Here is a 21207-nt window from a genome sequence, read left to right as displayed (position 1 = left end):
TTCTCAGTCAGGATATCAAGTGTTTTGTTCAAGGAAAAGCAAGGAGGTGTTTCTGGATCACATAATATTTAGGGAGAAGAATAAGAAGACTGGAAAGTTAGAAGGCAGCCAAGTTATAAAGAATTTTGAACCCCCTCTAAAAAAAGAATTTCATGATCCTTAAGGTGATAGATAAGCCATCTGAATTTATTGAATATGGATTAGCATGGTCACATTTGTGCTTTAGGAATATTAAGTAGACACTTAAATAGAAAATGAAATGGAGTAGGGAGAGACTTGAGGCAAGAAGATCAACCAGCAAGCTATTGCAATAGTCCAGGGGTGAGGTGATGAGGCTTGCACTAGGGTGATGATTGTATATGAGATGTGATTTTTTAAAAATTTATTAATTTTTAATTTATGTTAATTATGTTATGTTAAAATAATGTAAAACATTCATTTTCATAACACAGTAATAAAAAAGATGATTGCACATGAAACTTCAATTTCATTATGTACAACTTGCTATTCCTTTAAAATATATCATAGAGTTGTAATATAAATTTTGTTTCTTCCCTATTTCCCCCCAGTCCTATAGATGGCTACTATTAGACATAAGTAGACATAAGTACCAATAGACATAAATATATATATATGTAAAATTATTCTATGCATACTTCTGTTTATCACTTCTTTCTCTGAATTTTCAGAGAGCATCTTTCTTCATGTTCCTTTATAATTCACTGGGATGTTTACAATAGTCAAAATGACTGATTTGCTCAAAGTTGTTCTTAAAACAATATCATTGTTACTGTATACAACATTCTTTTGGTTCTGCTCATTTCATTCTTCATATTTTGTGCAAGTCTTTCCATGTTTTTCTATCATTTCAAGAATAATTTACCCTTTGAAACTGAATATAATCCTACAAAGAATGAGGGATGGAGGAGGAACTGACCTTTAATGGAATAGAAAAGTTTTAAGGATTTCTAATGAAAATTATACTATAATTATAGCAGGGTTTGGTGTATGCCCAGACCACTTAAAATAGTGTCAATCAATGGGAAATGTTTGAGACCTGATCATGGGAGACAGGAGAACAGAAAAACATGGACATTCAGTACTGGACTACCATATAGTTAAATACAACCTTTTTCCTTTGGCTACTAAGCCAAAACTGTTCCTTTAAAACTATGACTAATCACAGCATTCTCCTACATTCACATCTGGAAATGAAGGACTCATCAACTCACAGCAGGTGATATACCATATGGTAAGGAAGGAAGGCTTGAAGGCCGCTTCCCTGCCCTTTCTTGGGCCATGTGGTCCAAAGAAATAGGCTTGAGGTTTTTCATCTTATTTTGCTTGTCATTTTCAGTCCTAGGGAGTAAAGTCTTGACGCAGGAGCTCAGACTAAGGGCATCTGGAAGTCCAAGAATACAGGCTGGAAGTTGGCAGTCAGTCCAGCAGAGTAACCTTGAAAAGCAAGTTAATTAAAGTGTTAGTGGGGTTTTGAAGTTAAATTTAGTGGGATTAACTCTATGGAAGTAATGAGTTAAACTGTGAACCTAATTTCCTTCCCTCTGAGAGAAAGAGAGAGAGAGAAACAGAGACAGAGAGAGACAGAGAGAGAGTACAGAGAGGATTATACCCCCAAGGTGTTGGGGGGAAATGTTTTCCTGTTTGTTCCTGCCATATCTTTAAAAAAATATTCCTTTTTTGTAAAAGTTTATACAATGGTAAGTGGCTAAAAGGAACTGGGGTCCTAGTCACTGGACCCTTAAAAAGTGGGGAACACCATCAGTGGGGATTTGAACCAATGGAAAAAAGAGAGAACCCACTAACTCCCTCAGGGTGCTGGAGAAGGGGGGGAATGTGACACAATTAGTCCTCAAAGAACAAGACCAGAATGATATATATTATGGTATGTAACAAAATATGTAACATAAATGTAAATACATAATTATGTTACTTAGCAAGATTTGAGGAAGCAGAGATCTGAGATTTTCAGTGAAGGAAATCAAGAAAGGTTTCCTGAAGGAAGTGTCTGATCTGGGTCATGAAGGAAGAAGATTTTAACAGATAAAGGCATATAGGAATTGTGTTTCTGATATGAAGAACAGCTTTTATGAGTTCTTGTAGGTGGAAAAGAGAGGACATGAACAGGAGTCAAATCAGTTTGGCCAGAACAAAATACATCAAAGAGGATGGTTGAACATAGACAGGAAGTTTGGAACTGACAGAATATTTATTATATTCTATAAGTAGTATGGGGCCACTGATGATTTTTTACTTTGAGAGTGACACTATTCATGAGATTATAGAATTTCAAGCTCAAAGGGACCTTAGAAATCAGTTGCTAAAGGAACAGAGAAATGTGTTGACTTTCCAAATTCCACTCAGATAATAAATACCAGACCTGGTATTTTAGCCTAGGCTGATCCTATGAGTTTAATTCTAGTACTGTATCACACGTGGTCATACTTGTCTTTTAGAGAGATTATTTTAGCAACTATATGAAAAATGATTTGAAGACAAAGTTAGAAAGATACTTTTAAAAGTCCCTATAAGAAGTAATGAAGACCTGGAGAAAATGAATACGAGGAATATTATGGTGGGAAAATCAAGAGGACTTGGTTGGGGAGGAGAAAGGGAGAAGAAAAAGATAATGGTGATAAGGAAGAGGGAAGACCCAAAGACAGCTATGAAGCTGCCATATTGGATAATGGATGACTATGATGACAACAGGAATAGAAAAGTTGAAAGGAAGGTAGATTTGGGGAATGAGGGTTATAAGTTCATGTATTATCCATGTTCTATAAAAGGTGTTGAGAGAAATCTTGAAGGAGATTAAAGAAGGAAGTTAATAATCATGAGAGCATATTAGATCTCTACAGAGTTAGAACTCAAAAGGACATTAGAAATCATCTAATCCAATCCTCTAATTTAATAGATGAGAAAATGAGGTAAAGAGAAGTTAAATGACTTGACCAGAGTCATAAAGAGTATTTAAGGCAGAACTTGAACTCAAGTCTTTTTAACTCTCATTTGGTTTCCCAGTGATGCAGGCCTGGAATTTGGGAGAGAGATTAGGACTGGGCATATAAATTTGGGAGTCATCTGCATGAGGTAATAATTGAAATATGCGAGACTGCCAAGGGAAGCAGTGGGGTGAAAGGAGAAGAAAAGAAGATGGCCAAGAAAAATACCTTCAGGAATACCCTTGCTTAGGGAATGGGCAAAGCCCACCCACCAAAGTCTCTAAAGAAGGAGTCAGAGGAGTAAAAAAAAAAGCCAGAGATCACACCATCAAGACTTAAAAGAGTTAAGACCTACTTGTCTTAAGACTATCAAAAGTTTCTCTAAACCCAATGTAGGTCATGAAGAAATAGTGTTAGTGCTGCAGGCCTTGATTCAATCTAACAGTGGGGCAGGGCCAACCCCAAGGAAAATTTGTGAGTTAAGAAATGTTATCCTTAATTGTTCCCTCAATCTTTCTTTTGAAATCATTCCTTCCCCTTTTGGGCACCCGCTCTCAAGCCCCAGGTGCTTTCATGCTTCCACTTGGCTAGTCAGAGAAAACCATCTTGGGACTCCCAGGATCACAGAAGTACAGCCTCTCGGGGTTGGAAGGGACCTCAGAAGTCAACTAGTCCTCTCATCACTGAACAACATTTACCTCTACAGGAAAAGCCTGAGAGATTTTGTTGAATGCTTCTCTTTGCCTTGCAATATTGTCATCTGTTATGGCTAGCGGCTTCCCCAATCTACTCTATCAAGAAAAGAATTGAGGTTAGTCTAGCACGACTCATTTTGATGAAAATACATTTTCTTTTAGTGATCATTGATTCCCACAACCATTAACTGTCAGAAGACACTGATCTATGACAGTCATGCCCTGGGGATGAGAGAATGATTCAGCAGAGGTTTTCATGTAAGTAACTATTGCTGACTTTGTGACATAGATTCATCACCATTCGATCCTTTTGAGGTATCGTGTTCCTTGGACCTTAAGAAGTGCAGAAGCATCACTGTCCACAGGAATCACCCAGGAATATACTCAACTAGTACCCACTGATACTGGGAGAAAAATACCCAAGAATACTTGGATCACATGAGTAGCTCCTTGTGTAGCTCCTAGCTGCACAGTCCTCTCTGTCTCTTTCCTTCCTCCATTACTATAATGTTCTACAATGTAAGAGGTGTCGAGAAGACCTGTCTGAAATGCCAACAGTGAAGTCCCTCTAGCTTATGCCCAGCATGGGAAAAAAGTTGGTGCCCTCCTCAGAGTCATTGATTGCAGGTGCTCTGTTACTTCTTTCACTGATCAATTGCCTGCCTCCCTCCTTGTACTAATGAGGTCTAAATGCTTTATTTGTTTGAAAGTTCTTGAGTTCACCAACTGTCTGGTGCTTAGCATAGTGCCTTGTACATTGTAAGTGATTTTTAAAAAGTCTTTTGAATTTGTTAAGTATGACTTGGCACTGAACATTGTGTTCACTGACCTCTCCCACAATGAAAGTTTGTTGTCTTCTAATCCCTCAAGATCTTGCTTTATTGGGTGTCAAATGATGGTTGATCAATCAGAAAAATAACAATCCCTACTAATTGTTAACTCTTCCAAGGGCCCTCAATCCAGTTAAAATATAGAGCTCCTTAAAGGACATTGGAAGAATGCTAGAACTTCTGGAATGTGGGTGGCTGATGGTTAGATGTTTGAGGCTGGAAAGATGATAGTATCTTTTGACTCCTCTCAAATGATAAAATATCATGTGTTTACTTCCACTATAGGGACACTTTTCCAATCTTTATGTGTATCTGTGGTTTCTCTGGTTCTTTTCCTATCAGCAATCACTGTTGTTGTTCAGTCATTTCAGTTGGTTCTGACTCTTTGTGACCCTATTTGGCCAAAAATATTGGAGTGGTTTGCCATTTCCTTCTTCAGCTCATTTTATAGATAAGGAAACTGAAGAAAACAGGTTAAGTAACTTGTCGAGGGTCACACAGCTAGTAAGTATCCAAGACTGAGTTTGAAATCAGGCCTTCCTGACTCCAATGCTCTGTCCATTACACCACCTTGCTGCCCCAACAATCAACACTTATGAGGTAAAAACTTGATATAGTATTACTTTATATTTAATTAGAAATTGGATCAAACCTCTTTCCACTAATTCTTAAATTAATTTTTGTACTGATGTCTCCTTTAAATAAATCCTGTGGGCTATAATAATTAATTTAGAAACAACTGAAAAAGTCCATCAGTTTTCAAATTTTAAAAAATTATTCAATCGCCTGTACAATTCTTTTTTTTTAAAAATGTGCTACCATATGCAATGAGTTGTGATCAATGCTTGATACAATTAAACAAAATATTTTCTTAGCAGAAGAAGCTATGTTTTTCATTTACAATGTCTGCTTACCCTAGAACCAGAATGGTTAAATCAATAATGGGTTGATGTCAACATGGAGGGAAGTCTTTGCTTAAATGGTCTCAAGGTTGTCCTTTACCCCAGACTGTTTGATTTATTTTCTCAATGACTTGAATGAAAACATAGAGAGCACATTTATAACATTTGCAAATTATAGAAATCTACAAGGGATAGCTTATATGTTAATTGTCAAAGAGTCTTGACAGATTAGAACGTTAGACTGTGTGCAATAAGATTAAATTTAATAGGGATGGAGGTCAAGTCCTCTACTTGGGTTTAAAAAATTAGCTTTATGAGTATAAGAGGAGGGAAATATGTGTGAATCAAAAGTGTGGTATGCCATATAAGTAAATTAAAACAGTATCTTAGGCTCCACTGAGAGGAAGAATTTCCATAATGACAAAAATGAAAGTTCTGGGATACTCTGTCCTGGCCAGGTTACATCTAGAATATTATGTTCAGTTTTGGCCAACTCATCTTAAGAAGGATGTTGATGAACTGGTGATGAGGATTTCTAAAGGTCACAAGCTAATGCTATGTAAGAATTGTTTGTAAGGACTAGGGATATTTAATCTTGAGAAGAGGAAACATAGCAAGGACATAATGGCTCCCTTCAAGTATTTGAAGGGCTACTGTCTTGTGGAAGGCAGTTTGGTTTGCTCAGGCCCAGAGTCTAAAACCAGAAGGAGTAGATTGTGGGTGCAAAGTAGCACATATGAATTCAATGTGAGGAAGAATGTGCTAACAAAGGCAAGAGAAATTGGAATTGGCTGCCTTAGGAAATAGTGGGCTCCACCCCATTTAGAAATCTTTAAGCAAAAGTTGGTTGGGTACTTAGTAGGGATGTTGCCAAGAGAATTCTGGGTCAGATACGAATTGGATTAGATGGTTTGGGGATCTCTTACCACTGAGGCATTTATGATTCTATGAAAATTCAGAAAGCAAGTTTATTCCATGAAATACTATTAGACATTCACCCAGTCAAGAGAGTTCAATGATTCTTTATTCAGGTAAATGAAGTAAAATCTTATTAACTAGAGAATATATCAAACAAGACATTTTGAAAATATTAACTAGCAATATACTGAATGAAACAAAGAAGTAACAAGATTTAATTACTGAACACGAGTACTAGGAAAAAAGAAAACAAAAGAATATATACAAGTTAAGTCCTCCACATGTTTCACCTGATAGGAAGAGACAAATAGCTATCACCTTAAATATATTTATGTATGGGGATTTCTTTTTATTCCCATTTTTAAAAAAGTTATAATCTGATTAACTTCAATTTACACTTTAGAACCATGAACTAGAATAACTATATTAAAGAGAATTCTGTCATAACCTCAGGTCAGCAAAATAAAAGTTGTCCTTTAGACATATTTAAAGCTACATGTATTGGCTTTCTAGAATATTTATAATCCAATTAGAATGCCTGTGGCACGTGCAAAGTTTAGGAAAATAAGTTGAAGAATGTAGCTTCTCTTTTATTGCCTGGAAATTTTACTTTGAACATTCCAATTATGCTGCTACATAATCCATTTTGAGTGGCTAGAGAGATGTAGTGCATGGACATGCATGGAGGTAAGGAAAATGGCAGCCATTAGTGAGGCTACCAATGAAATGGATGGGTCAGAAAGTGTTGGGCAGTAGTGAATCAGTTAGTTTGTGTGCTTGCCAATCTCTTTTTATTAAGTAATGAAACTAATGTTAGGAGAAAAGTAATATAAGGGAAACACTCGGCCTTCCCATGTGATTTTAATTCTATCCACTTATGATTGTTCCCTCATGAACCAGGGATAATTTAAGCAGGAAGTCACTATGCACTGAAAAACACACACACACACACACACACACACACACACATACACACACACAATCCAACCCCTAGATTTCAAGGGCATAAGACTTTGCCAGCAAACAAAATGATGTCATTCTTTCTGATGATAAACAGGAATGGGTGATCAGCCCTAAATAAAGCTGATTCTGGGAGCTGCTTTTCTACAATAACATCTCCAGAGGCAGCTGCTGCCTCAGTGCCATCTTCAGTAATGTCTACATAGGATTTGTGCAGCATTTTTGATAAATATAAACGTCCTCCTGAAGCAATTCCAGAAAGATCTGCTTTTGATTCATCAAAGGCATATGTCATTCCCAGAGCTTTCAAATATCTCTTGACTTGATAAGTTTCTTCAATCTTGAAACGAGGAATAAATACTTCCACAGACTGTAGCTTCATTCTTTTGGGGTTGGTCCAGTCCATTAAATTCTTATAGGTCAGTTTATTTTCAACCTGGGGAGAAGTCATAGGCCATTTAAATTAGGTATTGTACGAAACAACCAATTTCAAGACATAGTCAGCACTGTGTGTTAAGCATTAACAAGTATTTCTAGAGTGATAGAATTCAAGTCAGATATAGACCATGAGAGACTGAGGCTCAGGGACACAACAGACTCATCACAAAAGCTTATAGAAGCTTATTCAGGACAAAAGGTGATTTTCAAGAAAATTTTGACCTATGAGAGAGAAGCTTGTATGTAAAACCCTTATATGTATGTAAAAAAAAAAAAAAAAAAGAATGTGTACCTAAAGCAATGCCATGTGATGAACTATATACTAGATTTGAAGTCCTGCCTCTGATACTTAGTGGCTGTGTCCTGCAAATCTTTGCATAAGTCACTTGGCTTCTCTGAAAATTAGTTATAAAATATGTGTCTGGGACAAGGGGAAGGGGAGAGTATGTGATTAAAGTTAGGGGCTGCCCCATTCTCTTGCTCCAGAAATTTTATTAGCATTACTAACATACAGTAAAATTGACACAAGAATTTCACCTCCTTTTCTTGCCCAGATCCAGCCATAGAAATGTAGCCCAAATCTGGGAAGAAGAGGAGGAGAAAAAGGTTGGGATAATTTAAAAACAAAAGCAATCATCCTCAGGATAATTGAAAGATGCTTATAATTTATGCCAGGTGAAGAGGAGGAAGAATGTTTGTGTGAATTTTTTCCCATACATTTTTAATAGAATATTGTATACATACATTCCTTATAATATCTTGTTTCTTAGTGAAATTTTATAGTCCTTGCATTTACTAGATTTCTATCAAAGAAGTAATATTTATATCACCACATGCTATTTACATTTTAAAAATAATTATTCAGTCATTTTTCAGTCACATCTGATTCTAATGACCCCATTTGGGTTATTTTTTTCAAATATATTGTAGTGGTTTGCCATTTCCTTTTCCAGATCATTTTACACATGAGGAAACTGAGGCAAAGAGATTTAAATGACTTGCTCAGTTTCATATAGCTAGTGAGTGTCTGAAGCCCAGATTTGGAATCAGGAAAGTGAGTCTTCCTGACTTCAGGCCTGGCACTCTATCCCACTTCATCACTTAGCTACACCTTTTAATAGTAGTAGCTCAAGTTTATATAACATCGTAGGGTAAATAAAGCATTTTTTCACAGCCACATGAGCTAAATAGCTGCATTTGACTTATGAGGATAATGAGGCTCTGGAAGATTAAAGAACTTTTCCAAGGTCATGGAGGTTGCACACAGCAAAAACAGGGCTCAAAACACGGTTCCAATCCAATCTTCCTTCCATGATGGTCTTTGGCTTTTGATTTTCTATTATGTAGATTATCTACTTTGTGAAGAATCCACAACAACTGTTGTAGGCAGCATGAAACAGTCCAAAGTATGTTGATTCTGAAGTCAGTGGTTCTAGATTCAAATCATCCCTCTAAAAGTTTACTACCTTTGGAACCCTGGTCAAGCCACTTGACCCCTCTGAGCTCTAGTTTCCTTATTTATATAGCTGGACTGGTAGGCCTCTGAGAGCCCCTCTAATTTCAGATCTGTGATCCTATAGGAATTCTGCCTCTGATGCTCTATACCACACTTAAGTTACTTAAATGGTCTGGGCCTCAGTTTCCTCATCTGTAAAAAAAATGATGGAGTTGGACAAGTTGGCCCCTTAGATCCCTTCTAATTCTAGGTCTATGATCCTCTGATCCTAGGCTTGCATTTCCCATCATGTGGCCTACTTTGGAGGCACCTATCCTTCCTGAACTTATGCTTTTCAGGGATACAAAATAAATCTTAATATTAGTCTGAGGCTAATGTTTTATTCAGTCATTTTAGCCATGCCTGAGTTTTTATGATCCCATTTGTGGGTTTTGTGGCAAAGACATTAGAGTGGTTTTCCATTTCTCTCTCTAGCTCCTTTTACAGATGAGGAGACTGAGGCAAACAGGGTTAAGGGACTTGTCAAGGGTCACACAGCTAGTAAATGTCTGAGGCCAGATTTGAACTCAGGTCTTCCTGAATTCAGACCTTGTGCCACCTAGTTGACCGTAATGTTAGGTTCTATAAAAATCATATTAAGAAGAAGGATAAGGGAGGGATCCTCGAAGGCAGATTAAGAAATAGGAGGGCAAGGAGGTGAGTAGAAGTAAAGTAGAGAAGTCAGGAGGTATAGGAAATGAGATATGTATAAAAATAAAGATTAGGAGTAGAATCTGTTAGGGAAAGTATATGTTTATGTATGTATGTATTATGTGTATATATGTATATGCATATGTATGTGTGTATATATATATGATATATAGATATATAGATGTGTGTGTGTGTGTGTGTGTGTGTATATCTCCATCCTTAATTGTAGTGGAAGTGAGGAAGAAGGGGGAAAAAGAACAAAATAAAAAGTGCACAGCAGAAAACAGAAAACCTGCAAGGAAGCAAAGAAAAGATGGACAGCTCTTGACACAACATGTAGTCTTTGTTATATAGGCTTTGTTGAAATGTAAATTTATTGCTACATATTTTGAATCCTCTCTTACATTCTGTTATGCACATGATTTTTTTTGCTTATTTTATATTTTTTAATATTAAGCTTACAATGTTTCTTTTTCTTTTGTCATGTATTTAAGTCTAAAATAAAAATGGTTTAAAATCATATTAAGAAAAAAATAGGATTTTAATGTTAAATAAATCTGATGCTACTGATGGAATCAAATCATTTGATGAATACAAGTCTAAGAATAAATATCTTCTGAACTTTCTACTACTCTGGCAGAACTGCCAGTTTCTGACTCCACGAATGCAGATCATTGAGATCTGGCTATATATGTACACACATCCATATACATATATGTGTGTATATATAGTAAAAATACAAATATATGTATATATATGCATAAAAATATAAAATAAATGTTCAAAGTATATTACTGAGCCCATCATAATAGTGGCAAAATAATTCTCAGATATTTTCATTCCTCCTTGATTAAGACATATACTGGAAAAACTAATCAACGGAGTAAGAAGACAGAGCAGAATTGAGTTCATTCACAAGTTTTGCTATTTACTAGCTACATAGATGCTGAAAACTCTAAACCTTTCTTCTGCCTATCTAGAAAGGAAAGAAAAAAAAAACTTGCACCAACTACTGCATTCTATTGTTAGGGAAAAATCACTTTTCAAACTGTGGACCGTCACATAAATGTGAACCACTCTTAGTATGACCACAGATTTAACAATTTCACTTTTACCTCTATTTCTTATTCTGTTTATGCCAAGTAAGTTATTAAAATGGAACTGGATAAAAATGGTACACTTGACAATACAATGATTTTTGGATAGACATTTCCTTCATTCCAAAATTTGAAAGTCAGGGGTCTAAGTAGGAATCATATCATAAGATAGCAATTCTCAAAGTAGCCTGTGAACCATGGGGGGTCCCCAAGACCTTTTCAGGGAGTTCACAAAGTCAGAACTGTTTTTATAACAATACTAAGGCATTGTAATTTCCAATTTGGTAAATATTGATAACCCTAACCAACATAAACACATTTTTTGGAGTCTTCACTATTGTTCAAGGGTGTAAATCAAAAAGCTGGAGAACCACCATTATCTAATACATCAGCTAAAGAATTAAAAGAGTTGGGTTCAAATCCTACACTCCCTGTGTCACCTTTAGCAAGTTGCTTATATTTCCGGACCATAATTTCTTTATCTTTAATAGGAAGGGATTGGACTTGATGGCTTCTGAGGTCTCTTCCAATTTCAGACATATATAATTGTTTCTAAATTAAAACAATTGGTTGTATCCCCAAAGAAGTCATTAGTCGCTGGTTCTCCTTGTATGTTCCACATTCAGCATAGCTTACCTCTGGCAGACTATTTTCAGGTAGTAGTATGTACATGTTCATTCCACCAACATATCTGAGCTCAAGGACCTGCATATCTGGGTCATTAATGATAGTCATGTTAAACTTGCGTTCTTGATGCATAAGGTTGACCATTTTCCCTGGGCACTGTAAAAAAAAGTAAAGAATATAGTTGAAACCTTCTCTCTCATATTCTCGGCAGAGTATACTTAGAACACTTCTGAAATATTTGCTTAGTTTTTGATCCTTAAGGGGCTTCTGCCATAAAATTACTATGGAATGAAGAAACAAAAGTGTTGTATCATGTCACTATTTTAACTTGACAAGCATTTATTAAGTGTCTTTGTGCACCAGGGGATTGTGGTTAGGTGCACTAGACATACAAAGATAAAAAGCATAGTCTCAACTGTTTCGACATCAAGATGTTTATGTTCTACTTGGAAGAAAAAACATACAGACAATTAAACCAATACAAAACATACATAAAATAAAACCAAAATAATTGGGAGGGAGGCAGCTAACTACTGGGATAATCAGGAAAGTTCTATTATGCCTATTCATTTGCCATAACCCTAGACTTGAGCTAGGAATTCCAAGAGAAGGAAGTGGGGAGGGAGGAGTATTCTGGTAATGGAGGACAACCTACATAAAGGGACAGAGGCAAGAAATGGAATGGCATGTACAGGGAACACAGGAAACAAGGCAGTTTGTCTGGAATGACAAGTATGTGAGGAGTACTTTGAACTTGGTACATGAAGATAGGTTAGAATGACAACTAAGATGACTGGATTTAGCAATTAAGAGATTGTTGGTGACTTTGGAAAGGGCAGTTTCACTGTACTGGTAGGATTGGAAGCCAGATTATAAAAAGTTGAGAACTGAATTGGAAGTGAAGAAATGAAGTCAAGGAATGTAGACAGGTGTGTTTTTCCCACTAGGAGTTTATGAAAGAGAGGAGAGACATATGAAGAAAGTTTGAGTGGGTGATAGAGTTAAGAGAAGGTTTTTGTTTTTTAAGGATGGGAGAGGATTGTACATGCCTGGAGACAACACAGAAAGAGGATAGGAAAACAAGGAACAGAAAGAGAGAGAGAGAAGAAAGAGGAGGAAAAAGAGGAGGAGGAGGAGAAGAACTAGAAGAAGAAAGAAAAAGAGGAGGAGAAGAAGAAGAAGAGGAAGGAGGAGGAGGAAGAGGAGGAGGAGGAGGAGAAGAAGAAGAAGAAGAAGAAGAAGAAGAAGAAGAAGAAGAAGGAGGAGGAGGAGGAGGAGGAGGAGGAGGAGGAGGAGGAGGAGGAGGAGGAGGAGGAAATAGCCTTTAACCTGCTCCTTTCATAAGAAAAAATAAAATAAGACTTTATTTTTCTACTTAATTTTCATCAACTCTAATGATATCGATTGTACTTGAGGTGTTAGTGATCCCAGAAGAGACCCTACGTAAAGAGATTTTATCTGGATGTTTTGTGGGTAAGCAGTTGCCTAAAACGTTACCAACTAAACATAGATAATACATAACAATTGGTTCAACCCGTGAGGCCTCTCTGAAATAGGCAAAGGCATAATGGATGATGAAGTTCTGCTGATCTGAACAGAATCTTTTGTCTTGCTCTCTTGAGGAGATATGCACCAGGATAATGGAACAGGAAGAAAATGTTTTGATAGAACTTTAACACAGAGAATGATGATGAGTCAAGAGATGGATTGAGAAACTAGTTATTGAGAGAAGTTACTAAAGGAGACTCATTACTGGGTGTTGAGGTGACACAGTTGCTATGGAGCTGCTGTTAGAACTCTGGACATTGGAGTCTTTCTACTTTCAGGGGGAAGATGAGAGAGTCAAAAACACCAAGGAGATGTTGCATAAGCAACTAATATTTACTGACTTTAGATAAATTCCAGATGGGAAAGTAACTGTCTCCCTTCTCTTCTTAATTCTATCTAAGACAGTAGACATTTATTCCAGAGTATTCCTGTTCTATAAATCTGGTTCGTACTTTCTGTCTTAATTACTACCATAAGTAATTCAGATAAAAACATGATAGATCTTAATTGCGCCTGGTTTTATGATCCATTATTTGTGAAGGGATAGGTAGAGTAATGGAGATAAAGAGAGAGAAGATGAGACCTTTTCTATGTGAATGGCAGGACAAAATGAGTATTTTTCCTCCTCTCCACTTCCTGACTGGAGGCTTCTGAGACAAATGAGAGAGAATCATATTGACAAAGATTTCTAAAATTATGTTTTATATAAATGTTTTGAAGCAGACAAGAGTTGAGAGTAGGGATCTCCCAACCCTTAGGTGAAAAGTGAATCAATTGGCTTTGCTATCTGCTATCACTTCATGATAAAATCCAAAGTATTGCTACAAAAAAAAAAATGATGATTTTTTAAATTAAATTTTCATTTTAATTGTGTCCTTGGTTGATAACAAGTACAAATGATTTTATTAGCATTATTTTTATACACATAGGGGAATAAATGTCTTTGTAGAGATAGAGTTCAAGATGATGCCTAGAGAGTGGGATCTGCTCAATGGGAAGAAAAAGAGATTATCTGGAAAAGTCTATCACCACCCACATTCCAAAGGTGGGGGTCAGCTAGAGGGAACGCTGCTGCAAAAATATACATTCAGTTAGAGAAATGGTGTTATTTCTTACTCTAGGTTTAAATATCTCCCCTCCCAAACACCCCAGAGCCTGGTACAGTGGTCAATCCAGAGTAAAAGATCTAAAATGTTTAGGGTCTTTCTTTATACTTTGTTTTTAAGCTTAATATTTTTTAATTTAAAAAAATTCTTATTCCCTTCCTGTAATAGTAACCTAGGCAAATCTTTTTCAACTTTGGCCAAACCTCCAAATCCCCACAGAAACCTGACTACATTGGGAAAATATCATTTTTTATTTACATATATTATATATTATATTGTCAAACACACTGTAAGAAACATGTCTAATTACATAAGGGGGGATTTATTAATACAAACTGTACATTTTTAGAAGGTCTGTTTCATATACAGTCTTTTTTGCATGTTGAAATAACTGCATTTGTTATTGATTATTAACTTCATGATTTAAAAGTTTTATTTTTAAAATAATTGTTTCCTAGCAATTCAGTAGACCCTGTAGTGAGGTGATAAGTCAATGAATAGTAAAAGGTATTTGTATACAGTTACAAATGGCAGACTTGCAGGTTATATGAAAACCCAAAAACTAAGAATAGACATTTTCAATTTGCCTCAAGTAAATTACTATCTTAAAAATAATACTCCCATATTTGAATTCCTTTTAAATATAGCCAAATGCCTTGAAGAACTATAGTTTTCATTCTTTGCTGCACAGAGTATAGGTTCAATTAGAACAAGGGTATTTTAATCTAAATTTAAATATCTCTCTTTCCAAATGCCCCAGAACCTTATAGAGAGGTCAATCCAGAGGAAATGATCAATAAATATGGGGGGGGGGGGGGGTATTGTTGCCTTGTTTTTAAATTTAATATTTTCAATGAAAAAAAGTGATTTTCCCTCCTTCCCATCACTTATAAATTTTTGTTAAATGAATGAACATTATAAGGTACAAAGTTGGATAATTTGACACTACAAACACATGGCTTCCTGCTTTTAGTAATACAGAGAAAATGCGAGTTTTCATCAACCATTTGAACACAGTACTTGTATAATCACATGTTTTCACTAAGGATGAATATCCAAAGACATCATACACGTAATAGAAATTCACATACCTTGGAGGACTTGAAAGGACAAGTTATGGTTTCACTTTTAGTGAATGGCGCATTCCATTTTCCTTTGAAGTACACAGCATTCACCAGCACCATTACTGAGGATGAGCTAATGCTACCCACTGGACAGATTTCCTTGATTTTGCCTTTTGAAAAACATTGAGGACAAAAGAAATGTTTTGCTTTGAATAAGATAATAACACTCAACAAGATAAGACTTCTTCAATAAAATAACAGAACTTTTCAGTCAGACTCCCAGACCCTGTCCTTAGTATAGCTCATAATCATTACAATATCTGAAAATTCAGCTATTATTTTGGTTCTGTACAGTTGAAAAAAAAAGATGAGGAAATATTTCTTGGTGAAATATTCTATCAGGAGCTTTCTGAAATGTTCACACTCTCAAATTCTGAATTAAACAGCTTAATAAATGCAATAAGTCACATTTATACAATTGTCTATCATTACAAGGATATGTCACACATCTGATCTCTTTTGAACTTCAGAGCCACTTTATGAGGTACAGAGAAAGACTACTATTAAACGCATTGGTCATAGGTGACCAAGCCTGAAGGATACTTGACTGTAGGGTGGAGTAAGGCAGAGTTGAATCCCAAACCAGGAATCAGTTCCTGCCAATTCCTTGCAAGGAATCAGTCAATAAAAGGAACATTGTAAGAAGATATAATAGATACAAGTAGTAGTGTTTATCAGTTGTAGATTCATGGATAGGTAGCAAGGGAGAACAAACATACCAGAAAAAGGCCATATATTCGACAAACATTAACAAGATACTGCTATGTGTTGAACACTGTGCCTAGACTGGAGAAGATAAGATCAAGAAGACAACTTTTTTAACTCACTAGGATCTTGAAGCTAATATTCATTTCCTAAATGCCTATGCTAAATTTATTTACTTATCAAGACCCAGACCAATTAATGATATTTGCATGTGTAGAAAAGAAAAGTAATAAATACAGAATTGGTAAGTTGGGCTGCACTAAATCTGAGAAACTGCAGGGTACTTTTAATGACCTTGGATGACTCCTTGAAATAAAGGCTCATCTTTTTAGCACCAATCATCTTCCAGTGATGTTGAGTGGTTATGAATCATAGAATGCAAGCTTTTCTAAAGAATTATGGTTGTGAGTCATCCAAAGGAAAATGGAGAAGCACCCATTGGGTCCAATTCATTACCAGAAAAAGAATTTCACTACAGTACTGAAAAGGTATCAGCAAAGAACTATATGATCAAGAAAAAGATATGGATTGACGATATAATGAGAGTCAGTAATGGCTACTGGACAGCTCACATGTTCCACTGGTACCCACATAATATCAAGACATTTAGAGGAAGCCCTCTATTATGTTACTGAACTTCAATTGGTTCGCTAACTCCTTCTATGGAGTTTTTACTGGAGTAGGTGAACAAGAATGAGAATGAAGAAACATAGATGGGTTGAGATCTACATTACTGAAAGGAGGATCCACATGAGTGAGATCATAGATCCACCAAACCATAAAAATATTTTGTGAGAAACTGAGAATCTAATACCCTTTTATTTAACTATGAACTCTAGTCTTTAGCTAACTATGAATAGGCAACCAGATGGCTCCTGGGAGAAGAACAAACTTATGTCCTGTCCATCTTCTTTATTTTTGTGAAGACAGTGTATTTAAGCTATCCCATAGCTAATGACAAAATTCTAGTTAATGTACAGAAGAGGCAAGGAGGGTACGCAAGTTAATTCATTCAACTTCTCTTTCCAAAGCCAATTTTATATTTGTGCTTTACAAATTTGTTTTCAAGCAATACTTGCAGTATTCCTTAATGCAGTTTCCACCACATTACTTTACTGATGGTTCAAATTAAGCTGAAAACCCTTGCTTAATTAAAGATAATGTACAGAATGCCTAATCAGTTTTCCAAATAAACTGAAAATATCTGAAGTAAAGACAAAACCTGCCAGAGAAAGTTCTTAAGGTATCTTTTCTGAGACATCTTCCTTGAAACACCTCTGTCATAGTTGAATTTTATGTAATGTACAAGATTAAGGCCCTCTTAAAAACTGGAAAACATGAGCAGAAGGTGTCAGTTCAGAAAGAGATATGGGACAAACAGGACAGCTTTAAAAGTGGAAAGTTGAATTTATGATATACATGTATGTTAGTGTATCCTATCTTCTCTCCCTCGTTATCTCCTCTACTGGACTATGATCTCCTTGAGAACAGGGACTGTCTTGATTTTCTTTCCTTTTTTCCTTTCCTTTTTCTTTGTTTTTTTTTTTTTTTTTGTATCTCCAGCACTTAGCACAGTGTCTTGCACACAAAGGCTTAATAAATGCTTATTGACGAACTAAAAGGAATCTGTACATAGCCCAGACTTGCAGTTTCATATGCAATTATCTTTCACTATTTTAATTTATATGGAAATGCTCTTGGGAGCATATGTGTTTAATGCAAAATTTTTAAAATGTGAGTTCTTTTTGTTTAAGTTTAAAAAAGAAGAAAGTAATTTTAGCCATGGGCATTTTGTAAGAGCACAATCTCTTGGTTGACACATGGGCTCATTCCTCTAAGAAACTGAGCTCCTATACTCAATCACAAATTATTCCCAGGTTCTTCCTTGGGTAAGCAAACCAGAATGTCATAGAGGATAGAGTGCTGGAGTTGGAGTCGAGTACAGGTGTGTACACTCCTGCTCTGACATTTATCAATCTTGTAATTCTCAGCAAGTCACTTAGTTTCTTTAAGCCTCATGCAACTCTCTGAGTTAAAAAGAGAGTCCAATCAAAGTTAGATGAATTTTAGTGTTTCTAGTCATCAGGGTTTTGTGAATTCCTCTAGCTCATATTCAACAGCCCATGATTAGGAGGAAGTGAAGGAGGTGGAGAGTGGGACTAATTCAATAATGAGATTTGGCAAAAGATGAATGGTGCAGGACAAGGAAGAGAGATTCCAGGGCAGAGGACAGTGTATAGCTGAAATGGCTAATTAGGGTCAGGATGGGAAAGGAAAGAAAAGCTAGCTAAGTGAGAGCAAGACCAATGGCCTGAGAAAGAACTGGGCAGTAAAGGGATTAGTAGAAGTTTCAACAAGAGGGAAGAATAGGTTTAGGAGGGTTAATACATTGGAAAACATAGACAGTAGGATGTTTAGGTCAGGTAGAGCAATGGCAGGCTCTCTCATTAAGGAAGTAGAATCCTTGTGGGTAATCGTGAGATATTCTTTGTGACTAGAGAGTTAACCACTTTAGATTATTACTTTCTGGCTAAGGTGTAGATGAGTGGTGATGATACTCATATATCAACCTTACTCTGAAACACACTGAAGATATAGTCAATTAGTCAATATACCATTATAAGCACCTACTATGTGCAAGGCACTCTGTTAATCACTGGGGAAACAAAGAAAGGAATGTGAAATAGTTCAGTGATACTGAATGACAACATTAACAACTATGGATAAGAAGAGGATTTGTCTTATCCAGGAAAGAAACTTCTTGGTTTAATTCAAATTTTAATATTCACATGGCACTTTGGCAAGTATTGTATTTTTTTAAAAACTTTTACACTTACCATTTGTTTGATTCTCTATCCATTGGTTAATTGTACTTCTGGTTTCTTCTACATAGTTTGTAAAGTCTACATGCTCTACTTTGCCATTATATATGCTTCCAGCACATTTTAAAAAATTCTAAAATAAAAAATATCTCATATTAACAGAATAATCACCACCTATATACAGTATAAGCATGAGAAGAGATATTCATAGATAGCTGTGCCTAGGCCCCCCTTGATGAAAACAAGTGTCATTTTATCTCACTTTGTATTTTAAGCAAAACTTAGCTGTAATTTTCTCCAGATATCTAGTTAAGTTTTCATGAGTGTCCTTTATCACTGAGTATTCAATAACTTCACCTTTAAAAAATAAAAATAGAAATCTTCTAGAGTATCCCTAGCAAAATGTATTATATGCTTTTGTGTACAGTAAATATAATAAAGAATAAGAATGAAATCTGAAAAAAACTAATAATTCTTCTCAGAGAGATCTATGTCTTTGCTCTGTCACACCTTCCACTTTCTTGGAGAAAACAAAACAAGTACACTTCCACACCTGGAAACAGAATATTTGCCATTGTGAATGATATAATGGCCATATATATATGTAAGGAGAAGCAGTGTGCTATGGTAGGGCAAGATCTGGTCTTGAAGATAGGAAAACCTGAGTTCGAATCCTGCCTCTGACATATGCTGTCTATGTGAACTGGACAAGTCACTTAAACTCTACACTAAGACTGTAAGGGCCAGAACAGCTGTAGATCATCATTGGCAGCATGAGCTATCTACACCAAGGAAACAACAATCCACTCCAAAAAGGATTTCTCTTTTCCCCAAGATAAATGCATGGAATTTTTCTAATTCATTAATCAATATTCAGGCAGGAAAATTAACTGGAAATTCCTTACATTATCTCTAGCATTACATTAGCCATATCCAGGAATATTGGGGAAATTCTCAACCATGTTTTTAATACTTACGCAAATATTCTTGCAAACTCCCTAACCTCCTAATTCTCAGCCTCCTTAAATTCCATGACCTATTCCTTCACTCCACTTCAGTCAAACTTAGGGATGGTTATAGACTAGATTTCACCATTACCCGCAAAGGTCTTACTTCCTTAATTAGAGAAACTGCCACTGCTCTACCTGACCTGAACTTCCTATAGTCTATTTCTTCATTTATATTATCCCTCCTAAATCTGTTCTTCCTTCTTGTTGAAACCTCTATTACCTATACCACCTAGTTCTTTCTCAGGCCATTAGCCTTACTCTGGCTTCACTTGCTATTTTTCCCTTTCCCATCTTGACCCTAGCTAGCCATTTCAACTATACATTGTCCTTTGCTCTGGAATCTCTCTTCCTTGTTCTACACCATTCATCTTTTGCCAAATCTCAGCCCTGGATTAGTCCCACTTTCCACTTCCTTCACTTCCTCCTAATCATGGGCTGTTGAATGTGAGCTAGAGCAGAGGTTCACAAACTTATTTGGCCTACATTCCCTTTTCAAAAAAAATTACTTAACAACCCCCTGGAAATCTACTTTCTTTAACCAAGGGTTTTTTGAAATTTGCATTATTTCAAAAAGTATATTTTTTTAATTATGCATCTTCAATTGTATAATCTGTTGTAAATTTGTTGGGAGTTTTCCTGCATTAAAATTTTGATGATGCAATATTGCATCATGTAACTGTATAGCATCATATTGTAAACATGACATTACACTCACATAAACCTGCAGATGCGTGCTGGACTTCCCCACAGTGTGCGACAAGCTTTCCTGCTAACACTTGCTTGTTAAGATCTGTCAGTGGACTTGACCACTGATCGCTTATAACTGGCATTTTGTGTGTTGTGAGTTTATTTGGAAAATATTGTAATCACTATGATTCTAACTCTGCTACTCAACAGATAAAACATGTACGAATGGCTTTTCAAAATTTTCTTATGTTTTTCTTCTTTTCTTATACTTCCACCTGCCCCTTTATTTTTATTCAATGCTCCCCAATCACACCTGAGGCTACTACCACCCCTCAGGATCATTCAATCCACTTTGAGGACCTCTGAGGTAGAAGAATTCACAAAACCCTGATGACTGGAAACATTAAAATTCATCCAACTTCAGCAGGGCTTTGTCTATAGTACAGCAGTTCTTTTATTCCTCCCTAACTTATTCTGTATCTCACTCCCCTCCTCACCCTAGAAGTTATTTTAGATTTTCTCTTCTCTCCTATAAAATCTCACACCCTCCCTTCCTAATTTACTGAGAAAACTGAAGCCTATTCCATATGAGCTCTGTCCTCTCATTCTCTTTCATGTCAAATCCCTTGATA

General features: G+C 36.1%; 1 protein-coding gene across 1 annotated transcript in view; it reads right to left on the bottom strand.

Moving 5' to 3' along the window:
* Positions 1-6393: 6393 nt before the first annotated feature.
* Positions 6394-21207, bottom strand: part of SERPINB7 (serpin family B member 7) — a 39946-nt gene continuing 25132 nt past the window's right edge. The window contains exons 5-8 of the mRNA XM_072605541.1: positions 18894-19011; positions 15319-15461; positions 11583-11729; positions 6394-7701 (exon numbers count right to left, since the gene is read on the bottom strand). Of these exons, the coding sequence (XP_072461642.1) occupies positions 7303-7701; positions 11583-11729; positions 15319-15461; positions 18894-19011 (807 nt within the window). The 3' untranslated portion in view covers positions 6394-7302. The remainder of the gene's footprint in view (positions 7702-11582; positions 11730-15318; positions 15462-18893; positions 19012-21207) is intronic.

Source organism: Notamacropus eugenii, chromosome 4 (assembly GCF_028372415.1).
Source record: "Notamacropus eugenii isolate mMacEug1 chromosome 4, mMacEug1.pri_v2, whole genome shotgun sequence".
Lineage (NCBI taxonomy): Eukaryota > Metazoa > Chordata > Mammalia > Diprotodontia > Macropodidae > Notamacropus > Notamacropus eugenii.
The sequence above is the reverse complement of the archived record's forward strand: the minus strand, read 5'-3'. Positions and strand labels throughout refer to the sequence as shown.